The sequence below is a fragment of the Mesoplodon mirus genome (assembly GCF_964341445.2).
Source record: "Mesoplodon mirus genome assembly, chromosome: 14".
NCBI lineage: Eukaryota > Metazoa > Chordata > Mammalia > Artiodactyla > Ziphiidae > Mesoplodon > Mesoplodon mirus.
Window position 1 is genome coordinate 43080026 of NC_138990.1, and position 20432 is coordinate 43100457.

Here is a 20432-nt window from a genome sequence, read left to right on the forward strand (position 1 = left end):
TGGCTCTTTGTCACTTGATTTAAATGTATGTTTTTTGCACAGATAATTCATATTCATTGGAGAAAATTATACAGTTATGCTAAAATGATCTTTAGCTCACCTGTTATTCCACCCTTCAGAGATAACCACTAATAACGTATTGGTGTGCATCCTTTCAGATGTTTTTAAGTGTATCAGTCTTTAGTTTTGTTTCCAAAGGCAGGCTTCTTGATTATTGTCGGCCTGTTTTATTTATTGAAGTCTATTTGTCTTTAAAAATTGCATTAGGAATATACTATCACTTTAAGCAGAACAGTAACTGTTAGGGGAAAAACTGCCTTTTAGTTACATTTCTGTGCAAAAAAGAGAGGGAGGTGTTTTTTGTTTTTTTTCTGTTGCCCACTTCCCTTCAAAAGTAAAATTGTGGTAGTACATGCAACACAGTATAAGTATTGTAAGTGAAGTGTTTCCAAACCTGCAGAAATTGCATATAAAGTGTTGTGCTCAAACATAAATTATCCAAAGAAACTCACCTTGAGTTTGTTTAGTTTCCAAGAAATTAAATATTTAACACATGCATTACCTAGTTATCTTTGCACTGTTTGCTAGGGCTGCAATCAAGGAAACTGAAGGTACCCGTTTTCTAGATTAAGGAATTGAGGCATAGAAAATGGGATGACTTGCTTTATACCGGGTAGTGTATACTTTCGGGTTAGATTTAGCTGTAATAGGAAATCCAAAATAATGGCTTACAGAATACATTTTATTTTATTTCCCATGCAGAAGTCCGGAGGGAAGCAGTTCAGAGCTGCTAGATCAAAAGTCATGACTCCAGTATTGTTAATCTGCGGATCTCAGCACCAGTTAACTTAAGGTCTTCAGATAGCCTGTTGGCACCAGCCATCACATTTGCATTTCATCATTTCATCCAGTAGAAGCATATCCATTCCCTTTTTTAAAAAAGCTATTGAGATGTAATTCACATACCTTACAATTCACCCATTTAAAGTGTACAACTCAGTGTTTTTTTAGTATATTCACAGGATTGTGCAGCCATCACAATCTGATTTTAGAACATTTTTATCTCTAAAAGAAACCCCATTAATAGTCTTTCTCCACCCTCAGTTCTAGACAGCCACAAGTCTACATTCTTCCTATAGGTTTATTTATTTGGACATTTTCATGTAAATGGAATCAACAATATGTGGTCTTTTGTGACTGGCTTTTTTCACAACATAATGTTTTTAAGGTTCATCCATGTCGTTTTTATTGCTGAATAATAGTCCATTGTATGAATATTCCTAACCTAAATAGCCATTAGCTGATGGACATTTGGGTTGTTTCCACTTTTTAGCTATTAAAAATAGTGCTGCTATGAACATTTGTGTTCAGGTTGTTGCGTGATCATGTTTTCATCTCTGTTGCCTCCTCAGGAGTGGAATAAATGCTGGGTCGTATAATTTCATACTTAACTTTTGAAGAACTGCCAAACTTCTCCAAAGCACCGGCACAGTTTACATGCCCACTAGCAATGTATGATTTTCCACATTCTCCCCAGCGCTTGTTACTGTCTTTTTATATAATTATAGCCCTCCTAGTGGAGTGGTATCTTGTAGTTTTGCATTTCCCTAATGACATGAGTATCTTTTCCTGTGCTTATTGCCCATTTGTCTATCTTGGAGAAATATCTATTCGGATCCTTCACCGAATTTTTAATTGGGCTATCTTCTTACTGTTTAGTTTTGAGTTCTTTATATATTCCGGAACAAATCCTTACGATTTGCAAACATTCCTCGCATTCTGTGGGTTGTCTTTTCACTGGTTGCATAGGTTACAACACAAAGGTTTTCATTTAGATGTAGTCCAACTTATGCTTGTGGCGTCCTGTCTAAGAAACATTTGTCTAACCCAAGATTATGAAGATATGCTCCTGCTTTCTGCTAAGAGTTCTATAGTCTTAGCCTTTACACGTAGGTCTGTGATGGGTTTTCAGTTAATTTTGTATGTGATGTGACCCCTTCCCTTTCTTTTAAGGACCTTTCTGGGAAATTGCCTACACCACTCAGCTTTTATTCACTGGCCGGGACTTAGTTACATGGCCATACCCATTGTCTGTATGAGGTTGGAGAATGTGTATTTCGGGCATCCTGTATCAATTTTTTAAAGAGTGTTGTAAGCCTCCTCAGCCACAATCTTAGTCTGAGCAGGTCAATTCTATTGCTTCGTTTTTCTAATGAATTTGTTTGTCGGCTTTCACGAGGATTTAGCAGGCGAGTTTAGCGCGAACGGCCGCTGGCTCTCACTCCCTCCCTCGGAGACCTACCCCAAGGAAAACGGTCCCGAGTGACTTGGCCAGCCTTTCCCCCGGCAAATGTGGGCTCTGGCGTTTTTCACTTTGGGAAACCGAACCCGCGCACTTCGCGGCTTCCCCGTTTTCCCGCGCGTTGCCCCCGGCCCGGGGCGCGCCCGCCGCCCCGCCCCTCTTCGCGCCGCGCCCTCTCGGCCCGGGAGCCGCCCTCCCCGCGGGGGCGGCCGGCCGGGCGATAACACCGAGAGCGTGCAGCCGTGCGCCATGGCAGTGTCCCCCGAAGGGATCCCGGCCCCGCCAGTCGACACGCCGCCACCCCCGCCGGAAGCGCACACCTTGGAGCCCGGTTCGGTGAGCGCAAAGCGAGGGGCGCGAGGGGCTTGGAGGCTGAGCCGGGCGCAGAGCGGGCGCTGGGCCGGACGGGCCCCGGGACCTTCCGGGCGTCTGGGCGTAGGCCTTCAGCCAGCCCCGGCAAGCCTCCAGGTTGTTGAACTGCCCCTGGTAGGGTTTGACAGTTGAGAGCCGAGAGGCTTGAGGGTGTTCGGGAGCCCCAAAGGGAACAGGATGGGAAACCGAGTCCTAGGCAAGCGAAGTAAGCTGCTGATTCCTCCACCTAGTGAGGCCAGGGCCAGTCTAGGGCTCTTGTCCACCGCACTCCAGGTCTTCCCCAGGCCCCCTGCACCCTGGGCAGGCAGGACGCTGAGTGGTGCGTGAGGAGGCTGCCTCCCTTCCCCAGTCTCCGGGCAGGTGCTGCGGGCAGCCACAGCGACCCTCTCAAACCCGGCTTCCTCCAGGCGCCGGGCTCTCCTTGAGGAGACTGCCTCTAGAGATGTCCTTCCTGGCAACCGGGCTCCCAAGTGAGGGTGGCGGGCAGGCGGGAACCTAGGGGCGCCCTCAGCCCCTCGCATCCCCCCTCCCCCCATCCCCTGGATGGGGCTGGGGTGCATGTCATTCAGGGTGGCTGTGTTGGAGAGGAGTTAGGACGTCTCAACTTTCCCGCCGAGTGCAAAAATCCACTGCCCGCCCTGTGCTCAACGCGTTCATTCTGTCTGTGGCTTCAATTCCCTATGCTGACTCAGTGCTTCCTCTCCCGGCACCTCGGAGCAAAAGATTGTGGCCTCCAAGAAAGCAAGCAAGATTAAGAGGCCCTCTGGGGACTCTCACTTCCCAGGGAAATTTAGAAATTCAGGGTGAGATGAATGGCTAGAGGGGAAACATGGTCCATGAAATGCTAGCATTTCATTCTCATACCAACTCTATGAGGTGTATTATCCCCATTTCAAATGTGAGGAAATGAAGCTCGGCACACTGAGTACCTTGTCCTGGTCACACAGCTAGAAATGGCAGACAGAGTTTGCATTCAAATGTGTCGAATTTGTCTAAATCTCAAACTTGATCTCAGTTGACTGTGAAGGGCTTATGATTTAAGTAGGTAAAACTGTCTTCCTCAAGATTCCAAGATTGTATCATATACCTAGTTTCAGCTGGAATGTCTGTTTCAAGTGCCTTCTATGTATCAGAAACTTGATAGGTATGTTTAGTGGGAAACCAGGGTCCCATTATGGAGGGGGCAGGGTGGGGGGAGAGTTATCATGTTGGATTCTGCCTGTTGTTAAGCTTTCTGGAAGTTGAAATAGTGTTCACAAAAATATCAGAAAAGAAGCCCACATCCTGCCTCATGTGTGGGTAGGCAGAGTGCAGAGGACTGGATAAACCCTTATCTGGGAAGACCTTCCTTTCCTTTGGGGTGTCTGGCAAGATACAAAAATGGGTGAAACCACGGGCCTCGCCACTTCCCCTCCCATCCCCGGGCAAAAGATGAAAGAGAAGGATTCCCAGCGTCTTTGGAAGAAATAGCACTTGCCACAGTGTCTTCATGGCATTTATTCTTTTAACAAATATATATATTGTCTATATGCCCAGCATTGTTCTAGGTACTGGGGACATGGTGGTGAATCAAAGTTATATAGCTCATGCTCTCAGAGAGTGTATATGCTGGTGGGGAGAGGCAGAAAATGAATAAGAATATATCCTGTAGTTAGTACAACTGAGAGAGAGATTTGGGTGGTCAGGGAAGGCCTCTCTAAAGAGACGACATTTAGGCTTCAGCCTGAATGGCAAGGAGTCAGCTCTTGCAAAGACCTGGAGGAAGAGCCTTCCAGACAGAAGGGACAGGAAGTGCAAAGGCCCTGAGGCAGCAACAGAAAAGGTCATTTTGAGTAACAAGAAGGAGGAGGCTACCATGGTAGAGGAGAGCTATCTGAAGTGAGGTGGGAAAGGGAGTGGGGGCTGATTGGGTGGCCTCCTGTAGGCAATATGGGAAGGACTTGGAGTTTTATTCAGACTGTAATGGCAAGCTGTTAGAGGGTTTTAAGCAGAGATGAGACACAATCTGATTTATGTTATGAAAAGATCAGTTGGGCTGCTGGATGGAGAGTGGATAGTAGGGAACGAGAGTAGAAGCAGAGAAGCCACTTAGGAGGCTGTCACTGATAGATTAGGGGAATTGGGAAAGAGGAATCAGGGATGACTTCTAGGTTTGTGGTCTGAGCTGCTGAGTGGACACTGGGGCTATTTAATGCCATGGGGACGGGACGACAGGGTTAAGAGGTTAAGACAATGGGATGGAAATCAGGAGCTGTGGTTTTTTTTTTTTTTTTTTTGGCGGTACGCGGGCCTCTCACTGCTGTGGCCTCTCCCGTTGCAGAGCACAGGCTCCGGACGCGCAGGCTCAGCGGCCACGGCTCACGGGCCCAGCCGCTCCGCGGCATATGGGATCCTCCTGGACCGGGGCACGAACCCGTATCCCCTGCATCGGCAGGCGGACTCTCAACCACTGCACCACCAGGGAGGCCCAGGAGCTGTGTTTTGACCATGCTAAGCTGAAATGCCTGTTTGGCAACCATGTGGGGCTGTGAGTAGACAGTTTAGTTTGAGTCTGGAGTTCACTGGGTAGCTTAGGGATATATATATAGGGATACACACACATATTATTTGGGGTCATAAGCGTTACTTCATTTTAGTGGTGGGTTGGTAAACAGTCTCTCCAGAAAAGAAACTCTGATTTTTGCTGTTTACTGATTTCTGTGGTGTAAATACTCTCACCATGGCCAATTTCAGGCTGCCAGTAATCACTGGCTTGCAAAAGTCCCGAATATTTAACAATCAGCTCCCGGAGCCATTGCCTCATTTGCTCATCAAAACATCCGGCACATATATACAATGGAATATTACTCAGCCATAAAAAGAAACGAAATTGAGTTACTTGTAGTGAGGTGGATGGACCTAGAGTCTGTCATACAGAGTGAAGTAAGTCAGAAAGAGAAAGACAAATACCATATGCTAACACATATATATGGAATCTAAGGGAAAAAAATGTCATGAAGGGCTTCCCTGGTGGCGCAGTGGTTGAGAGTCCGCCTGCCGATGCAGGGGACACAGGTTCGTGCCCCGGTCTGGGAAGATCCCACATGCCGTGGAGCGGCTGGGCCCGTGAGCCATGGCCGCTGAGCCTGCGCGTCCGGAGCCTGTGCTCCGCAACGGGAGAGGCCACAGCAGTGAGAGGCCCGCGTAACGCAAAAAAAAAAAAATGTCATGAAGAACCTAGGGGTAAGAAAGGAATAAAGACGCAGACCTACTAGAGAATGGACTTGAGGATATGGGGGGGGGGGCGGGAAGGGTAAGCTGTGACAAAGTGAGAGAGTGGCATGGATATATACACTACCAAACGTAAAGTAGATAGCTAGTGGGAAGCAGCCACATAGCACAGGGAGATCAGCTCGGTGCTTTGTGACCACCTAGAGGGGTGGGATAGGGAGGGTGGGAGGGAGGGAGACGCAAGAGGGAAGAGATATGGGGATATATGTATATGTATAGCTGATTCACTTTGTTATAAAGCAGAAACTAACACACCATTGTAAAGCAATTATACTCCAATAAAGATGTAAAAAAAAAATCCCTTGAAGTTGGCAGGAATATCCATTTGACAGATGAGGCTTAGAGAGATAAAGTGATTTATTCAAAGTCCACACAGGAAGCTGGTGGCAAAGTTAGGGGCCTCCCGACCCCCAGTTCACTCTGGCTTGCTGACTTGGAGAATAAAACAGACTGCAGCAGGAAGCACTGTGGGGAAATATAAGGAAGAACTTCCCCCTGGAAATGCTTAGAGGTCATGGTTTAGGATTTTTTTTTTTTTTCCTTTTTCTGTCTCACTTCCTTTTAAGATGATTTGGGACAAATTAGGACTGAGAGGTTGCTGGAAAAGCCTTCAAGACATAGGGACCTCAGGATGCTTTTGGAAGTCAGGGGGCTGGAGGGAGCTGTTGGGTGTCTGTGGGGGCTTAGCTCCTGTGTCTCCCCCAGGACAGCGGAGCTGGTCGCCTCTCATTCTGTACGAAGGTGTGCTACGGCATTGGAGGGGTCCCCAACCAGGTGGCCTCCAGCGCCATAGCCTTTTACCTGCAACTTTTCCTGCTCGATGTGGCACAGGTGAGTGTGGGCAGCAGCCTCGGGGCCCCCTGCTTCCGTCTGCCTTGGTGTCTGGTCCTTTCACCCCACCTTTACTTCCACCCCCATCATGCTTGGTAGATGGTACTTCTGACCCGAGCCTGAGAAAAAAACAAATGCTATTGAGGGCAACCTCCTCAAGGATGTTTACTGCAGGCTGTTTGTAGTGGAAAAGTGGGAAGCAACATGAATGCCCCAAAATATAGAAGTAGTTGGAAAATAAGTTGGGCTTTATCCACATAATGGGCTACTGTGTAGTCACTCAAAAGAATGAGTTAGATCTATACCAGTTGACTCAGAAGGATTTCCATGATGCACTGTCAAGTGAGAAAAGTTAGTTTTAGAGAAGGGTATATAAAATGATCCTATTTTAGCAAAACAAAAACATGCCCCATATATGTGGGTGCATGGGTATATGGATGTATATATGTCTGTACATGATTAAAGGATGAGCATGGGGAAAGTAAATTCCGGAAGGATATCCGCCAGAGTGTTAATGTTGGCTATAGGAGGGAATGGTGGAGGATAGAGGGTAAACAAAAAAGGACTTATTAATAAGGTATCCATGATTTATTTATCTTTCTGTGATTTTTTAAAATGACGCTGATACGATCCCATTTGTGTAAAATTATAAATTGCAGATGCACATAAGGAAACGCAGGACAGGATGATCAAAACACTCCTGGCAGTTGTCTCAGCATGGTGGGATTTCAGATGAGCTTTGCTCAGTATTTTTCTGTACTGTTTGAATGTGTTTATAATGAGTGTATCATTTATGTAATCAGAAAAATCAGTAAAATGTTTTCACTGTGAAACACAAGGTCTGCCTTTGACTGTCAGCTTCAGTGCACGCTTCTTGCACTGAGCCCTTCAGGGGAGGATCTCTCAAGTCTTCTCTGAAAGTGACCAGGCATAAGTATAACAGGAATGTGCTAGGGAACAGCTATCACTCCCTCCCCCTTCTCTACTGGTACACATATGCCCTCGGAGCTCTCTGGATTCCCGTCTTGGGGAAGAGACCAAAAAACCTTTGCACTGTGGCTCTGGCCCCTGTCAGTTTCCCAGATCTTCCTCCTGATGGGCGGGCAGGCCTAGACACCCTCTCTGACTCTGCCGGGCCTTGGCTATCCCCTCCCTTGTCCCTTTCAGATCCCTGCTGCCCAGGTGTCACTTGTCCTGTTTGGAGGGAAGGTGTCTGGGGCAGCTGCCGACCCTTTGGCTGGGTTCTTCATCAACAGAAGCAGGAGGACAGGGTCTGGACGACTCATGCCCTGGTGAGCAGCCCCATGGTCCTCAGGATCCTGGCACCCACCCCTGGCTTGAGGTCACTGTGTTTGTCACATCTGCTGCTTAGTGGATGGTTAGAGGACAAGTCTGAACAGTAGGTGACAGGAGTGGATTGGGTCTGACTGAGTCATGCAGGTGTTCATAGACCTCTCCCTCACCTGGTGGCACGGAGCTGGACAAACCCTCCAAGAGTCGCAGGCCTGGCCCTGGGGGTCTAGGAGTGCAGCCAGGCTGAGCTGGGTGTCTTGGAAGGTCTCACAGAGAAGATGTGACTTGCCTGTGGCCCCGGGAACAGGGAATGGCACCACCCAGCCACTAAGTGCCCCAGCCCCTACTCCTGGCTACCTCCTCACCCTCGGCCACCTCGCGCCCTCCATGGCTCCCACCTACCCTGAGAGCCCCAGCCCAGGGCTTCTCCAGGGGCCGAGAGCTTGAACCCAGAGGGGTGAGGTTGCTCCAGGCCCACCCTTTGCATCCTCTGTCCTGACGCCACGGGGCGCTCCACCTGGGCTGTGCTTCCACAGGGTGCTGGGCTGCACGCCGTTCATTGCCTTGGCCTCCTTCTTCCTGTGGTTCCTGCCCCCCTTCACCAGCCTGCGCGGCCTCTGGTACACAGCCCTCTACTGCCTGTTCCAGGCCCTGGCCACGGTAAGCAGGTGGCCCCCTTCCTCGGCCTGGACTCCTGGAACCCCAGTGCTGGCTGGAGGCCCCTCTGAAGTGTGTGTGTGCTGGGGATAGGGGTCCAGGTCCCTGCTGCCCACCCGCTTACCAGTTGGCCAAAGACCATTAGCTTTTCTCGTGGGCTCCAGGCTGGGTGCCCCTCCTGTCCCTCAGCCCCTAACTCCTGGTTGAGGGGATCAGTAGGGACGTGCCAGCCTGGCGCAGGCCTGGCCTCAGGAAGCTGCTGGCCTGGGTTGGCAGTCTGGTGGCAGGCGCCATCCTAAACTCTGCCCGGTGCCTCAGTTCTTCCAGGTGCCCTACACGGCACTGACCATGCTCTTGACCCCCAGCCCCAGGGAGCGGGACTCGGCCACCGTGTACCGTGAGTGCAGGCAGGCGTGGGGTGCGTGGGGTGGGATGGCTCTGCCCCTGGCCCCACGAGCTGTCACCTTGCTCCACGCTGTGTCCCAGGGATGACCTTGGAGATGGTAGGGACGCTGATGGGAGCCACTGTCCATGGACTCATCGTGTCTGGTGCCCACGGGTCCCACAGGTGCAAGCAGACTGCGCTCCCAGGACAAATGTCCATCTCCCCCAACGCGGTGAGTGCCCAGGCTACCCAGACCCACTGGGACCCCCGCTTCGGGGTCACTTGTTTCTTCCAGGGCCGTTTCTCCCCCAGGTCTCTTCATGGTGGTTTGGGGGCTCAGCTCTGCACACTATGCCCTCTCGTTCCTTCCCTGCTCCTGTAGCTGAGCCCAGGCCCTCCGTCCTCCCTGCTAACTCTGCTTCTGCTGGGTGCCTTCTAAACATGGAGTCAGACAACAGATCAGCAGGCCATCTGGAGGGGAGGAGGCGGACCCCAGAGAAGGGATGCGGTGGGGAAGGGCCACAGGCAGGGACAGGGGAGAGAGACAGCAGAACGGTTTGGTTTCCTGGCAGAGCCCTGGGCAAAACCTGACCTATGACCAGTCCTACCCATCCCTGAACGGGTGACTGCCAACGCCAACCCCACCCCCGGTGTGAAAGGGCTAGTACCTCTTCGTGTCTCCTCAAAGCAGGTCCCTTTTCAGCAATTAGGGGACATGCCTCTATTTATCCATCAAGTTCATCTTCTATCCACCCCCCAGCCCTTTCTCCTTAAGCAAATGACATCACTCACCTCCACCGACATTTGGGAATTAATGGTATGAGAATAATACCACCAACACCCATGGTTCACCACCCGTAAGAAAACATTACAATGAAGTCCTTGTGTACCCCCCATCCCCAGACCCACCTGTAGCCCAGCTACAGAATGTGCCTGAGCACAGTGCAAAGTGGAGCTGTAGAGCCCCAGAGAGAGCGGGGAAGTCAGTCTCCCCTTCCCGTGGCCCACGGCCCCAGTCTAGGGATTGCCTGAGTCAGGGTCGGGGAGAGACTCTGCCCAGCTGCCCTCAAACCCCATCATGGTGCTATGAGCCTGGGATCAGAGGGATTGCGACCTGCAGATTCACCCTCCCCTCTTCCATGCCTAGGCCCCACTGAGGCCTCTACAAGTGCCCTCCCCAAAGCTACTGGGTCACTGTCTGGGTGAGGGTGGAACAGAGGGTGGCAGTGGCCTTGGGTTGGAGAGCAGGAGCTGGGCAGGGCCTGGGATGCCAAGAAGTAGGGAGCAGGAGGCTGAGAACCCCTCCCGGGAGGCGGAGCCTCGTGTGAGCCAAGGCGAGAAGCATTCAGGTGCCTCTTGGTAGTTCCAGCTCTGTTGTTCCATCGACTTCACTTACGAAACACAAATTCATAGATAAAATCATCACGAATTTCAAGACAGCAGAGCATTAACTCCCAAGTGCAGTGCCTTCTGAATGTGGGACCCTGTGCAACTGTGCTGGTTCCACACTGGTGAAGCCCTGCCCATCTCCCTCTTTCCTCCCCCACCAAAGGCAACCCCTGTGCTGAATTGGGTGGCTGTTACTCCCATGCATGCCTTGAATGTATTTTATTACATATGTGTCTTCCTCTGCATGCTAGGTAGCACCGTTCTGGTTTTGACATTTATCTGCGTCATCATGCATCACACTGTCTGCTCCTGGATCTGTCTCCCCACCCACTCCAAGCCCCTTACTGTGGATGCACAGGATCACTTATTCATCACCGTAACCACAGGGTCTAGCACGCAGAAATCAGCCCCAATGAACGTTTGCTTAAAAAAAAGAGAGAGAGAGAGGCGAAGGGGGCTTAGACCCACGGTGGCATGGATGCCTGCAGGAGGCAGAGGGTCAGCAGAAGGACCACTCTGGGCCCTTAGATCTCCCTCTCCTGCTGGGCTGGTTGGGAGGAGGGGCACCCCGCATCCTTGGGCTTGGGCTGAGGGTCCCTCTGCTCCCACTGGGAGGTACTCCTGCCCGGCCCCTGGGTATCCCCACCTCCGTGGGTTGGAGACATCACCCCCACTGAGGTCCTGTCCTGTCCCACAGACTCGTCTCTACTCCATTGCAGCCACTGTGGTTGCTGTGACGTACCCCGTGTGCAGTAGTTTGCTCTGCCTGGGGGTGAAGGAGCGACCGGGTAGGTGCGGGGTGCAGGCAGGGTGTGGGAAGAGGAAGCTGCGGCCGGGCTCCTCTTGGGCGTGGGTTTGGGTTTTTTGTTTTTGTTTTTGTTTTTTTTTCCGGTACGCGGGCCTCTCACTGCTGTGGCCTCTCCCGTTGCGGAGCACAGGCTCCGGACGCGCAGGCTCAGCAGCCATGGCTCACGGGCCCAGCCGCTCCGCGGCATGTGGGATCCTCCCGGATCGGGGCACGAACCCGTGTCCCCTGCATCGGCAGGCGGACTCTCAACCACTGCGCCACCAGGGAAGCCCGTGGGTTTGGGTTTTGAACTCCACCAAGCCAAGATGTCCCCTTCCTGTGTTGCAGATGCCTCTGCCCGAGCCTCCGGCCAGGGCCTGAGCTTCCTGGCTGGGCTGCGGCTCACAGTCCGGCACCCGCCCTACCTGAAGCTGGTCATCTCCTTCCTGTTCATCTCGGCAGCCGTTCAGGTACCTCTGGCCAGGCTGATCCCCACTGGCTTGGCTCTGGCCATACTGGCCCTGCGTAGGTTCAGGTGTCTCTCGTCCCCACGGCACCAGAGAGAAACCAGTGGCTGGCAAGCGCCTGGCGAGGCTGGTGCTGGGAGAAGAGAAACCTGCCTAGAGCTTGTGGGGCTGGGGAGGGTCAGGGCCCAGACACCAGGAAGCTGACGCTGTCTCGGGTGGTTCTCAGCTGTGCCGGGGAGGGGGACTAGGAATGGCATTTATACCTGTGTCAGGGATAAGCGTCCTTCGTTGGGGAGGGGACTGCGTGATGGCGGTAGGAACCGGACGCTTGAGGTCCCAAAGGGGAGGCCAGACTTGAGACCCTAGCCTTGCCCTTGACTTCCACGTTTCTGCCATTTCCCATACACGCCCACTTCCTGGCGACCTCCTCAGGTGGAGCAGGGCTACCTGGTCCTGTTCTGTGCACACGCCTCCCGGCTACATGACCATGTGCAGAGCCTGGTGATAACCATCCTGGTGAGGGGACCTGGGGCGGTAGAGGCAAGGGCGCTCGGGGGCCTGAGTTGGGGATGTGTGACCCTTGCCGTGACACACGTGGCCGGACTTCCGGTGGTCAGTGTTCTGGACTCTGCTGTGGTCTTGGTCACCTGCATTTCAGCCGAGGGTGGAATTGGGGCCAGGGTCATAAAGTTCACAGCCACTGTTTCCAGCCAGGGTGCAAGGTCAACGTCGAGCGTCCCTCCTAAATGTCAGGGCTTTGAGGGCCTGGCACAGGCACAGGCGCAGGGGGCGTGTCCTGGGCTGTGATGATTCTGTCCGCTCACAGGTCTCGGCAGTGCTGAGCACCCCGATGTGGGAGTGGGTTCTGCAGCGATTTGGGAAGAGGATGTCGGCCTTCGGGATCTTTGTGAGTGAGGCAGGAAGCAAGGCCTGGAGGGATATGGGGGGGGGGCAGTGACCTGGGAGCCTGAGCCTCCTGGGGACCGGCAGTGCTCAGTGCCTAGCAGGGGACCAGGCGCAGGGGGTCATCAGTAGAGCGGTGAGTGGGTGCATCAAAGAGCCGTTGAGGGGGGGTGATGCAGGTGGAGGGAGCAGCTAGTGTGTCTGTCTCCCTAGGGGATGGTGCCATTTGCAATCCTGCTGGCTGCTGTGCCCACAGCACCCGTGGCATACGTCGTGACCTTTGTATCTGGCGTGAGCATTGCCGTGTCCTTGCTGCTACCCTGGTAGGCTGGGTGAAGGGAAATGGGAGTGGGAGCCTCACGTCCTTCCTACTGGGTATCCCTCCTCCTTCACATCAACCTGCTGTCCCAGGCCTTGTGCACAGGCTGCGCTGGGGAGGGGCCCTCCCCGCCTTGCGGGAGATGGAGGCTGCCAGCGCCATCTGTGGAGCCCTCCCGAAAGAGCGCCAGGCGGCAGGAATGGTGGACAGCTGTGTGTTGGGGAAATATTGCCTGACTCTGTGGGCCGGTCCTGGGCAGCGGGGACCCAGGGGTGAATCTGACTCACTCTCTGTCCCCAGAGAGCTCCTGGGCTGGTGGCTGTGGGGAGGATAAAAGGGATAATTCTGCAGCCCCCTCCCCCAGGTCCATGCTTCCAGATGTGGTGGATGAATTCCAGCTGCAGCACCAGCACGGCCCAGGGCTGGAGACCATCTTCTATTCATCCTATGTCTTCTTCACCAAGCTTTCAGGTGCAGGCGCCCTGGGCATCTCCACTCTCAGCCTGGAGTGAGTCACAGAGCTGGGCTGTACCAGAGGCACAAAAGACTAGCGGCGTGGGAAGCAGAGGGCAGAGTCCCCCACCTTAGCCAGCCAGGGGTCACCCGTGGGTCCGGAGGGTGTGTGGGAACCTCCACCCTAGCTTTCTCTGTGCACATGACTGGGAGGGGCCCTTCTTGGTGGCTGTACCCCTTCTGAAGCCTCTGCTTCCCACATTCTCAGCTTTCTCTGAACTCCTCCCTGGTCTGTTTGTTCCCTCACACTCCGTCCCCCATAGTTGGGCTGATGTGGCCAGGAAACTATCCAAGTTTCAGGATAGCGTGGTGGTTGGGCATTTGGGACCCCTCCGTCAGGAAGCCAGGCTCTGAGCTGGATGCATGGGATGGTGTTTCCCCAGCTTTGCGGGGTATGAGCCAGGAGCCTGCAAGCAGGCGGAACAGGTAGTGGTGACCCTCGAAGTCCTCATCGGTGCCATGCCCACCTGCATGATCCTCATCGGTCTGTGCATCTTCCTGGTCGGCCCCACTCCAAAGGTGCCACGTCGGAACAGCTCCCGCTCCCTTGGGAGGTAGGCACCTCTCGCACACGGGTATACACAGGAGGGCTGCCAACGCCCGGGAGGCATGCAGATGTGCACGGCTCTCATTTGGTCACCTCCACCTGATGTCCCACAAGCATGGCAGTCAGTCTAAATGGGCCCCAAACCGAATTTATCTTCTTCCCCAATCGCTGCTCCTGCTGTGCCTCGGGCCCGGTGGATGGCACCACCCTCCAGCCTGGGAGCCGTCTCCCGCTCTCCCCGCCGCAGGCTGCACCGAGCAGCTCTCTCTGACCTTGTTCTTCCCCCTGCGAACCACCACCCCCCATCCCACTGCCCGAGGGTGATCTGCTCACTGTCTGGCTTTCGCAGTGGACTGGGGGGACCTTGAAAGCTGGGTCTGTTTTCTTCATGTTTGCGTCCCAAGAGCTCAGCCCAGAGCCTGAGGCCAAGCAGGCGCTGCAGTATCAACACGTCTGGTCCAGCAGACGTTCACGAGCCTTGTCCACGTTTTTGCCGACGCTCATGCGTTTACAAACACGAGTCCATGTAGATACAGAGGACCACGCACGATAGGCAGGAAGTGGCTTTGTCATGGGTCCCTCACTGCTTGCTGTGGACGGCCTGGGACTCCAGCCCATCTTACTGAGCTCATGCGCTACACTCGGGGAATAACAGGTGGATGGGGAACTGCTTGGTGGGACTCGGGAGAACAGGGTTTTAGCTTCATTCACGGGGTTGAGAAGGGGAGGAGCTGCTAGAGAGACAAGGAGCAGCCACTGACACTTCCACGGGGCCCCACCCACGTCCTCCTTCCCTTTGGCTTCTTCCCTTTCCGACAGGAGGACCAGCTACAGCCTCGCTTGAACTTGAGACTCGTGTGAGCTGGAGCGGCAGGAGCAGCGTCTTCTGGACTCCAAGTCCCCCTTTCTTCTCAGCCCTTCGGCACCCCTGCTTCCCAGTTTACACACGACCTGTCTTTTCCCCTGGGATATGGCGTCTTCGGTGACTCTCCTGAAGGGAGTGGCCTGGGCTCCAGGACCCCCACCTGTCATGTCTTGCCTGTTGACTGCAGGACATCTCAGATAGGCCTGTGCCCCTGACTACCCAGCTCCAGGCAACCTGTGACCTGGAAAGCATACCAGTAGCAACTATTCCTGGAAAAAGGAAGCCCCTACCAGCCTGGTCTGCAGACTTCCTGTGGGAGCACCAGGCCCACCAACCTGCTTGGATGGCAAAGCTACCTGACAGGACAGACACACAGAACTCGTTTCCCCTGATGTTCCACTGGATGTCTGAGAGAGGCTGACAGCACGTGAGTGGGCAGAGTGGGGACAGACGGACATGCTGGGCTGTCCAATTAGGAGAGAGACAGATGCAGCGAGGCCAGAAGACCCCAGAGGGAGCGAATGGGGCCAGTGGTGGGGATACACTGAGCAGGGCATGAGGTGTTTCTTTCCCTTTGTACAGCTAAGTGGATGACACTGTTTCTAGAAGCGGACACTGACTGATAATTGAGCCACCGAAGATCCAGCATTTTTATGAACAAAAGTTACTTTTGTGGAAATATTTTTCTGAAAGTTTATCTTTTTGTTTTTCTGGCTGTGCCTCACCACATGCGGGATCTTAGTTCCCCGACCGGGGATGGAACCCGTGCCCCCTGCAGTGGAAGTGCGGAGTCTTAACCACTGGGCGGCCAGGGAAGTCCCCTGAAAGTTTATCTTATAAAAGCACAGGAACCACCGTTTTCTAGAGGCCATGTCTTTGGGGAAGAAAGATCCACTGAGATTTATTTTTTCAGAAACAAATTAAAGGGTTTATCTTCTATTGAGTCTGTAAAATTTGCCTGTGGCCAGCCTTCTCATCCCACCTCCTGGGAAAGCCCTGTCCCGAGGAGGGAAGGGGAGGGTGCCTGATGTCACTGAAACTGGCTGTGGCCCATCAGCCACATGTCCCAGAGTCTGCATTTCCTCACACCAGAGATGCCATGTGGGAGGTGGGTTCCTTCCTTCCTTTGGAAGAGAAAAAAAGTTGAGACTCGATAGTGGCCAGGTGGCTCATGTGGGTTTGGGGCCTGGGGAAGAGTTGAGCAACGTGTGGGGACCCTGATGCCCCAGCAACTCCTAGAGAAGCCCAGATACCTCAAGGGAGACCAGGAGGTATAGACCTGCCCCCAACATTTCTCCCAGGCCACAGCTCAGTCCCCTCCTGAGCCCACTGCCCAGGGCTAGGCCCCCTTCCTCTTTAGACCTCTGGCTGCCTCTTAGGTGTGAGATTAGGTGCGAGGTCTAAGACGGCCAGAGCTCAGACACACTCAGGCAGGATGTGCCCCTCAGAGCTTAAAGTGTTCAGCTTCCTGTACAAATGCTATAGCACAAGAAGGAAGCTGACCTCAGAGAGAGAGTGCAGAGTGTGACCCAGTCTGTCTGATACCTGAAATTTCTGGCCCCGTGACACTGACATGGGCATCTGATCCTTGAGGTCACAGGGCCCCAGAGAAAGAGCTGGGCTTGGACTCTCTTCCTTGTCCATCTGACCGGTTCAGGAAGGGGCTGACAGGAAGCTCTGCTCACTGCCCCCCCCCCCCGTGAACAGGCGCACACACCACACACATACCTCACACACTGCACACTCACATGCACACATACAAAACAGTTTCTTAACACTGGAAAATCACTGGCCCTGTGGAGACAGTACCTGGTACGACCGAAGACCAGGTAGTTTCTACCATGTTATGTTATGCTGTGTGCTCTGGAAACCTGGGCAACGCAGGTGGGATCAGAAGCTTGTGCCACATTTTATGTTACCTATTCTATTTCCCGGGAATGCAGTCTCAAGGATCAGAGCTTCACTGTACAAAGACAGCTGCAGGGGGCCACCTCTGGGGGTTGGGGGTTAGGGGTTAGATCTCAGAGACAGGAGGTAATCATGGGCTGTCCAAAAGGTATTACTGCATTTCTTTTTCATAGCAGCCGTATGAAACAGGTACTAAGATTCTCATTTTCAGATGAGGAAACAGGCTTAGAGAGATTCAGCAACTTGCCTAAGATCAGTTGGTGGTAGAAACGGTCTTGTACCCAAGTTGGCCTGATTCCAAAGCTTGTGGAGCTAGCCAGGGCTTAAAATAGTTTTTGGAGGTATGGCTGACCCAGGACTTCGGTATCACAGGACCACTCCTCCTCTGAAACCAAACGCCAGCATCCCTGCCTCTGACGCTATGCTTCGATTCCACTGTAATTCCATTATTCCTACTCTTCGACCTTCGGCTCACATTTGCCTGCTGAGCTCCCCCCATATCCATGTCCCTCTCCTGACACCCACCCTCCTCAGAGCCCGTCCTCCTGCTTCACAGGAAGAAGATCTCTCCTTACCACCACGGCCAGCCCAGGGCCTATCGCCAGCAAAGGCAGACATCTCCCCTTGCCCCTTCCCTCTCCACGACCTTTTCCATCCCCACTTAAATCCAGGAGAGCATGCCATCCACTTGCTCAAGGCCCTCTCAGCCCCACCCCTGCATCCCATCAACAGTCTCCCTCAAGGTCTCACAAGATCAGGTCTCTCCTGAAGTATCACTTCCTCAGGGAGGCCTTTCCTGCTTCCCCACAATCGCCTGCTCCACCCCCAGCTCTCTACGCTCCACCCACTTTGCTTGTGCTCAGTAGAACCCACCTCCACATACAACTATATAGTTATCAACGGCTTTCTTGTTTACTGCTTGATACGCCTGTTAAAACAGAAATGTCACGAGGGCTACATCCTCAGTGCCCAGAGGTGAACGTTCAACATGGATAAATGTCTGCTAACTGAACAAGTGAATGTCCATGGTGCCCTCGTCCTCGAACAAACAAAAAGAGCCTTTCCTGTTCCCTTCACTCTCTCCTCCGCCACCCCGCTCCACAACGTTGTCTCCTGTCTCCTGACCCTCACCTGCCATTCCCTCCTTTTTTTGAGTGTGATTTGTTTTGGCTGTGTTGGGTCTTCATTGCTGTGAAGCTTTCTCTGGTTGCCGTGCGCGGGCTTCTCATTGCAGTGGCTTCTCTTGTTGCGGAGCACGGGCTGTAGGTGTGCGGGCTCAGTAGTTGTGGCTCACGGGCTTAGTTGCTCCGCGGCATGTGGGATCTTCCCGGACCAGGGCTTGAACCTGTGTCCCCTGCAATGGCAGGCGGGTTCTTAACCACTGCGCCACCAGGGAAGCCCCTACCATTCCCTCCTTAACCCACTGAACTTGGCCTCTGCCTGCCCACTGAGGAGACAGTGCAGCCTGGCAGGCGCACTCCAGCATCAGAGAAAAGGAGAAGGGAGTTTGTATGTTGCTTTCCTCTCTTAGTGGTTTTAGTCAACTTTTTAAAACAAATCTGAGCCTCCATTTTTAAAAAAATATTTATTTGGCTGCGCCAGGTCTTAGTTGCAGCAGGTGGGATCTTTATTTTTTTATTTATTTATTTTTTGCGGTACGTGGGCCTCTCACTGTTGTAGCCTCTCCCGTTGCGGAGCACAGGCTCCGGACGCGCAGGCTCAGCGGCCATGGCTCACGGGCGTCAGGTGGGATCTTTAGTTGAGGCATGTGAACTCTTAGTTGTAGCATGAGGGATCTAGTTCCCTGACCAGGGATCGAACCCGGGCCCCCTGCGTTGGGAGCACGGAGTCTTAACCGCTGGACCACCAGGGAAGTCCCTCCATTTATTTCTTGAAAGAAATGTGTTCACTGTTACCTACGTGTTGGGACATGTCTAATGATTAGGTGGGGTAACACTGACCAAGGAAACCTCAATCACAGGTAGCCATAATGCTGACCATGCTTCTTCAAAAACCTGTCCTCCTTGGCTCCCTTACCTCCCTCCCGGTTCTCCTCCACCATCTCTGACCATACATTTTCTGACTTTTCCGTTGCTTCATCTTCCTTTGATGCTCTGTGGTCATCTTGGGCTTCCCAGGGCCATGTGATTTCATTCACTACCACCACCTCTACCCCACTCTATTTATGTGGGATTTTAGTTCCCTGACCAGAGATCGAACCTGCTCCCCCTGCATTGGAAGCGTGGAGTCATAACCACTGGACTGCCAGCGAAGTCCAAAATTGTTTTTCTTTAGTTTTAAATCTGGAGAGTAGACTCTGGGACCTTGATTATCATAAACAGTCTATCGTGACCTAATAGTAACATTCTCTTAACTGTTTGTTTTAAGCACATGTAAAAAGTAATTGTAATCTTGTTTGGGGGACTTTTAATTAAAAGTCTGGTTACAAATTATAACTATGTAGGTTTACTAAAGCATTGTACTTTTCTCTCCATCATCAGTTTGGTTGTGTTTTCCTTTAATAATCAGGCATTCCAGGTTCCATAGAACAGATCTGATTTTTCCTACCTTGAATGTTGACAAGTGATAACTTTAATTGTGCAATAGGCAGTTTATAACTATTGTCTGTGTTTGACTTCACACTGCACATCCGTGTGCTGCTAAAATTTCTCCCTGTGCCCACATTGCCTTTAAGCCGTGAGTCAACCAAATGTCTTATGAAGCTCTTTGGTTGTCTTTTTTTTTTTTCCTTTGGTTGTCTTAAAACAGATGTATCTTTATCCTAAACATGATCAATCTATTTCTCATGTTCAGCACTTTACATATGAGTTCATAGTACTTTTCCCCACTTCACATTTCTAATTTGGGGAGTAAGATTCACATACATTATTTCTCACTGAGGATGCAGATCTTTGGAACTACTGCCATTCTTGGATTATTGAGTAACTTACTGATAGAGCAAAAGTACTGCCTTTTAAGAAGCTAATGAAACGACATTGTACAACTCTACATGTATATATTTTTAAGATAGTTCTTTTATCCCAATTTTTATTATGAAAATTTCAAACATATATAAAAAGGTGGAGAATAGTAAACTCCCATGTATACTCATTACCCAGCTTCACTAATTATCAAGTCATAGCCATTTTGGTTTCAATTATACTCCCTCCACTCCTCACCCCACTTGATTATTTGGCAGCAAATTCTCGTAATTGGATTTCATCTAGATATTTCAGTATGTAGCTAAAACAAATACTTTATTTATTTTTGACCTCACCACACGGCATTCAGGATCTTAGTTCCCTGACCAGGGATTGAACCCATGCCTCCTGCAGTGGAAGCACAGAGTCTTAACCACTTGAACGCCAGGGAAGTCCCTAAAACAAGTACTTGAAAAAGCTACAGGAGGGCTTCCCTGGTGGCGCAGTGGTTCAGAGTCTGCCTGCCAATGCAGGGGACACGGGTTCAAGCCCTGGTCTGGGAGGACCCCACATGCCGCGGAGCGGCTGAGCCCGTGCGCCACAACTACTGAGCCTGCGCTCTAGAGCCCGCGAACCACAACTACTGAAGCCTGTGCACCTAGAACCTATAGTCCACAACAAGAGAAGCCACCGCAATGAGAAG

At 52.1% G+C, this 20432-nt stretch overlaps 1 protein-coding gene across 1 annotated transcript; it reads left to right on the forward strand.

The window, feature by feature from the left end:
- Positions 1-1470: 1470 nt before the first annotated feature.
- Positions 1471-16502, forward strand: LOC309815350 (sphingosine-1-phosphate transporter MFSD2B-like). The gene is made up of 14 exons (XM_082642099.1): positions 1471-2638; positions 6650-6775; positions 7943-8067; positions 8605-8728; positions 9044-9122; positions 9212-9342; positions 11197-11287; positions 11635-11756; positions 12186-12269; positions 12580-12660; positions 12870-12979; positions 13340-13483; positions 13872-14042; positions 14855-16502. The coding sequence occupies exons 1-14, from the start codon at positions 2351-2353 to the stop codon at positions 14877-14879; spliced, it is 1701 nt and encodes a 566-aa protein (XP_082498225.1). The 5' UTR covers positions 1471-2350; the 3' UTR covers positions 14880-16502.
- The last annotated feature ends 3930 nt before the right edge of the window (positions 16503-20432 follow it).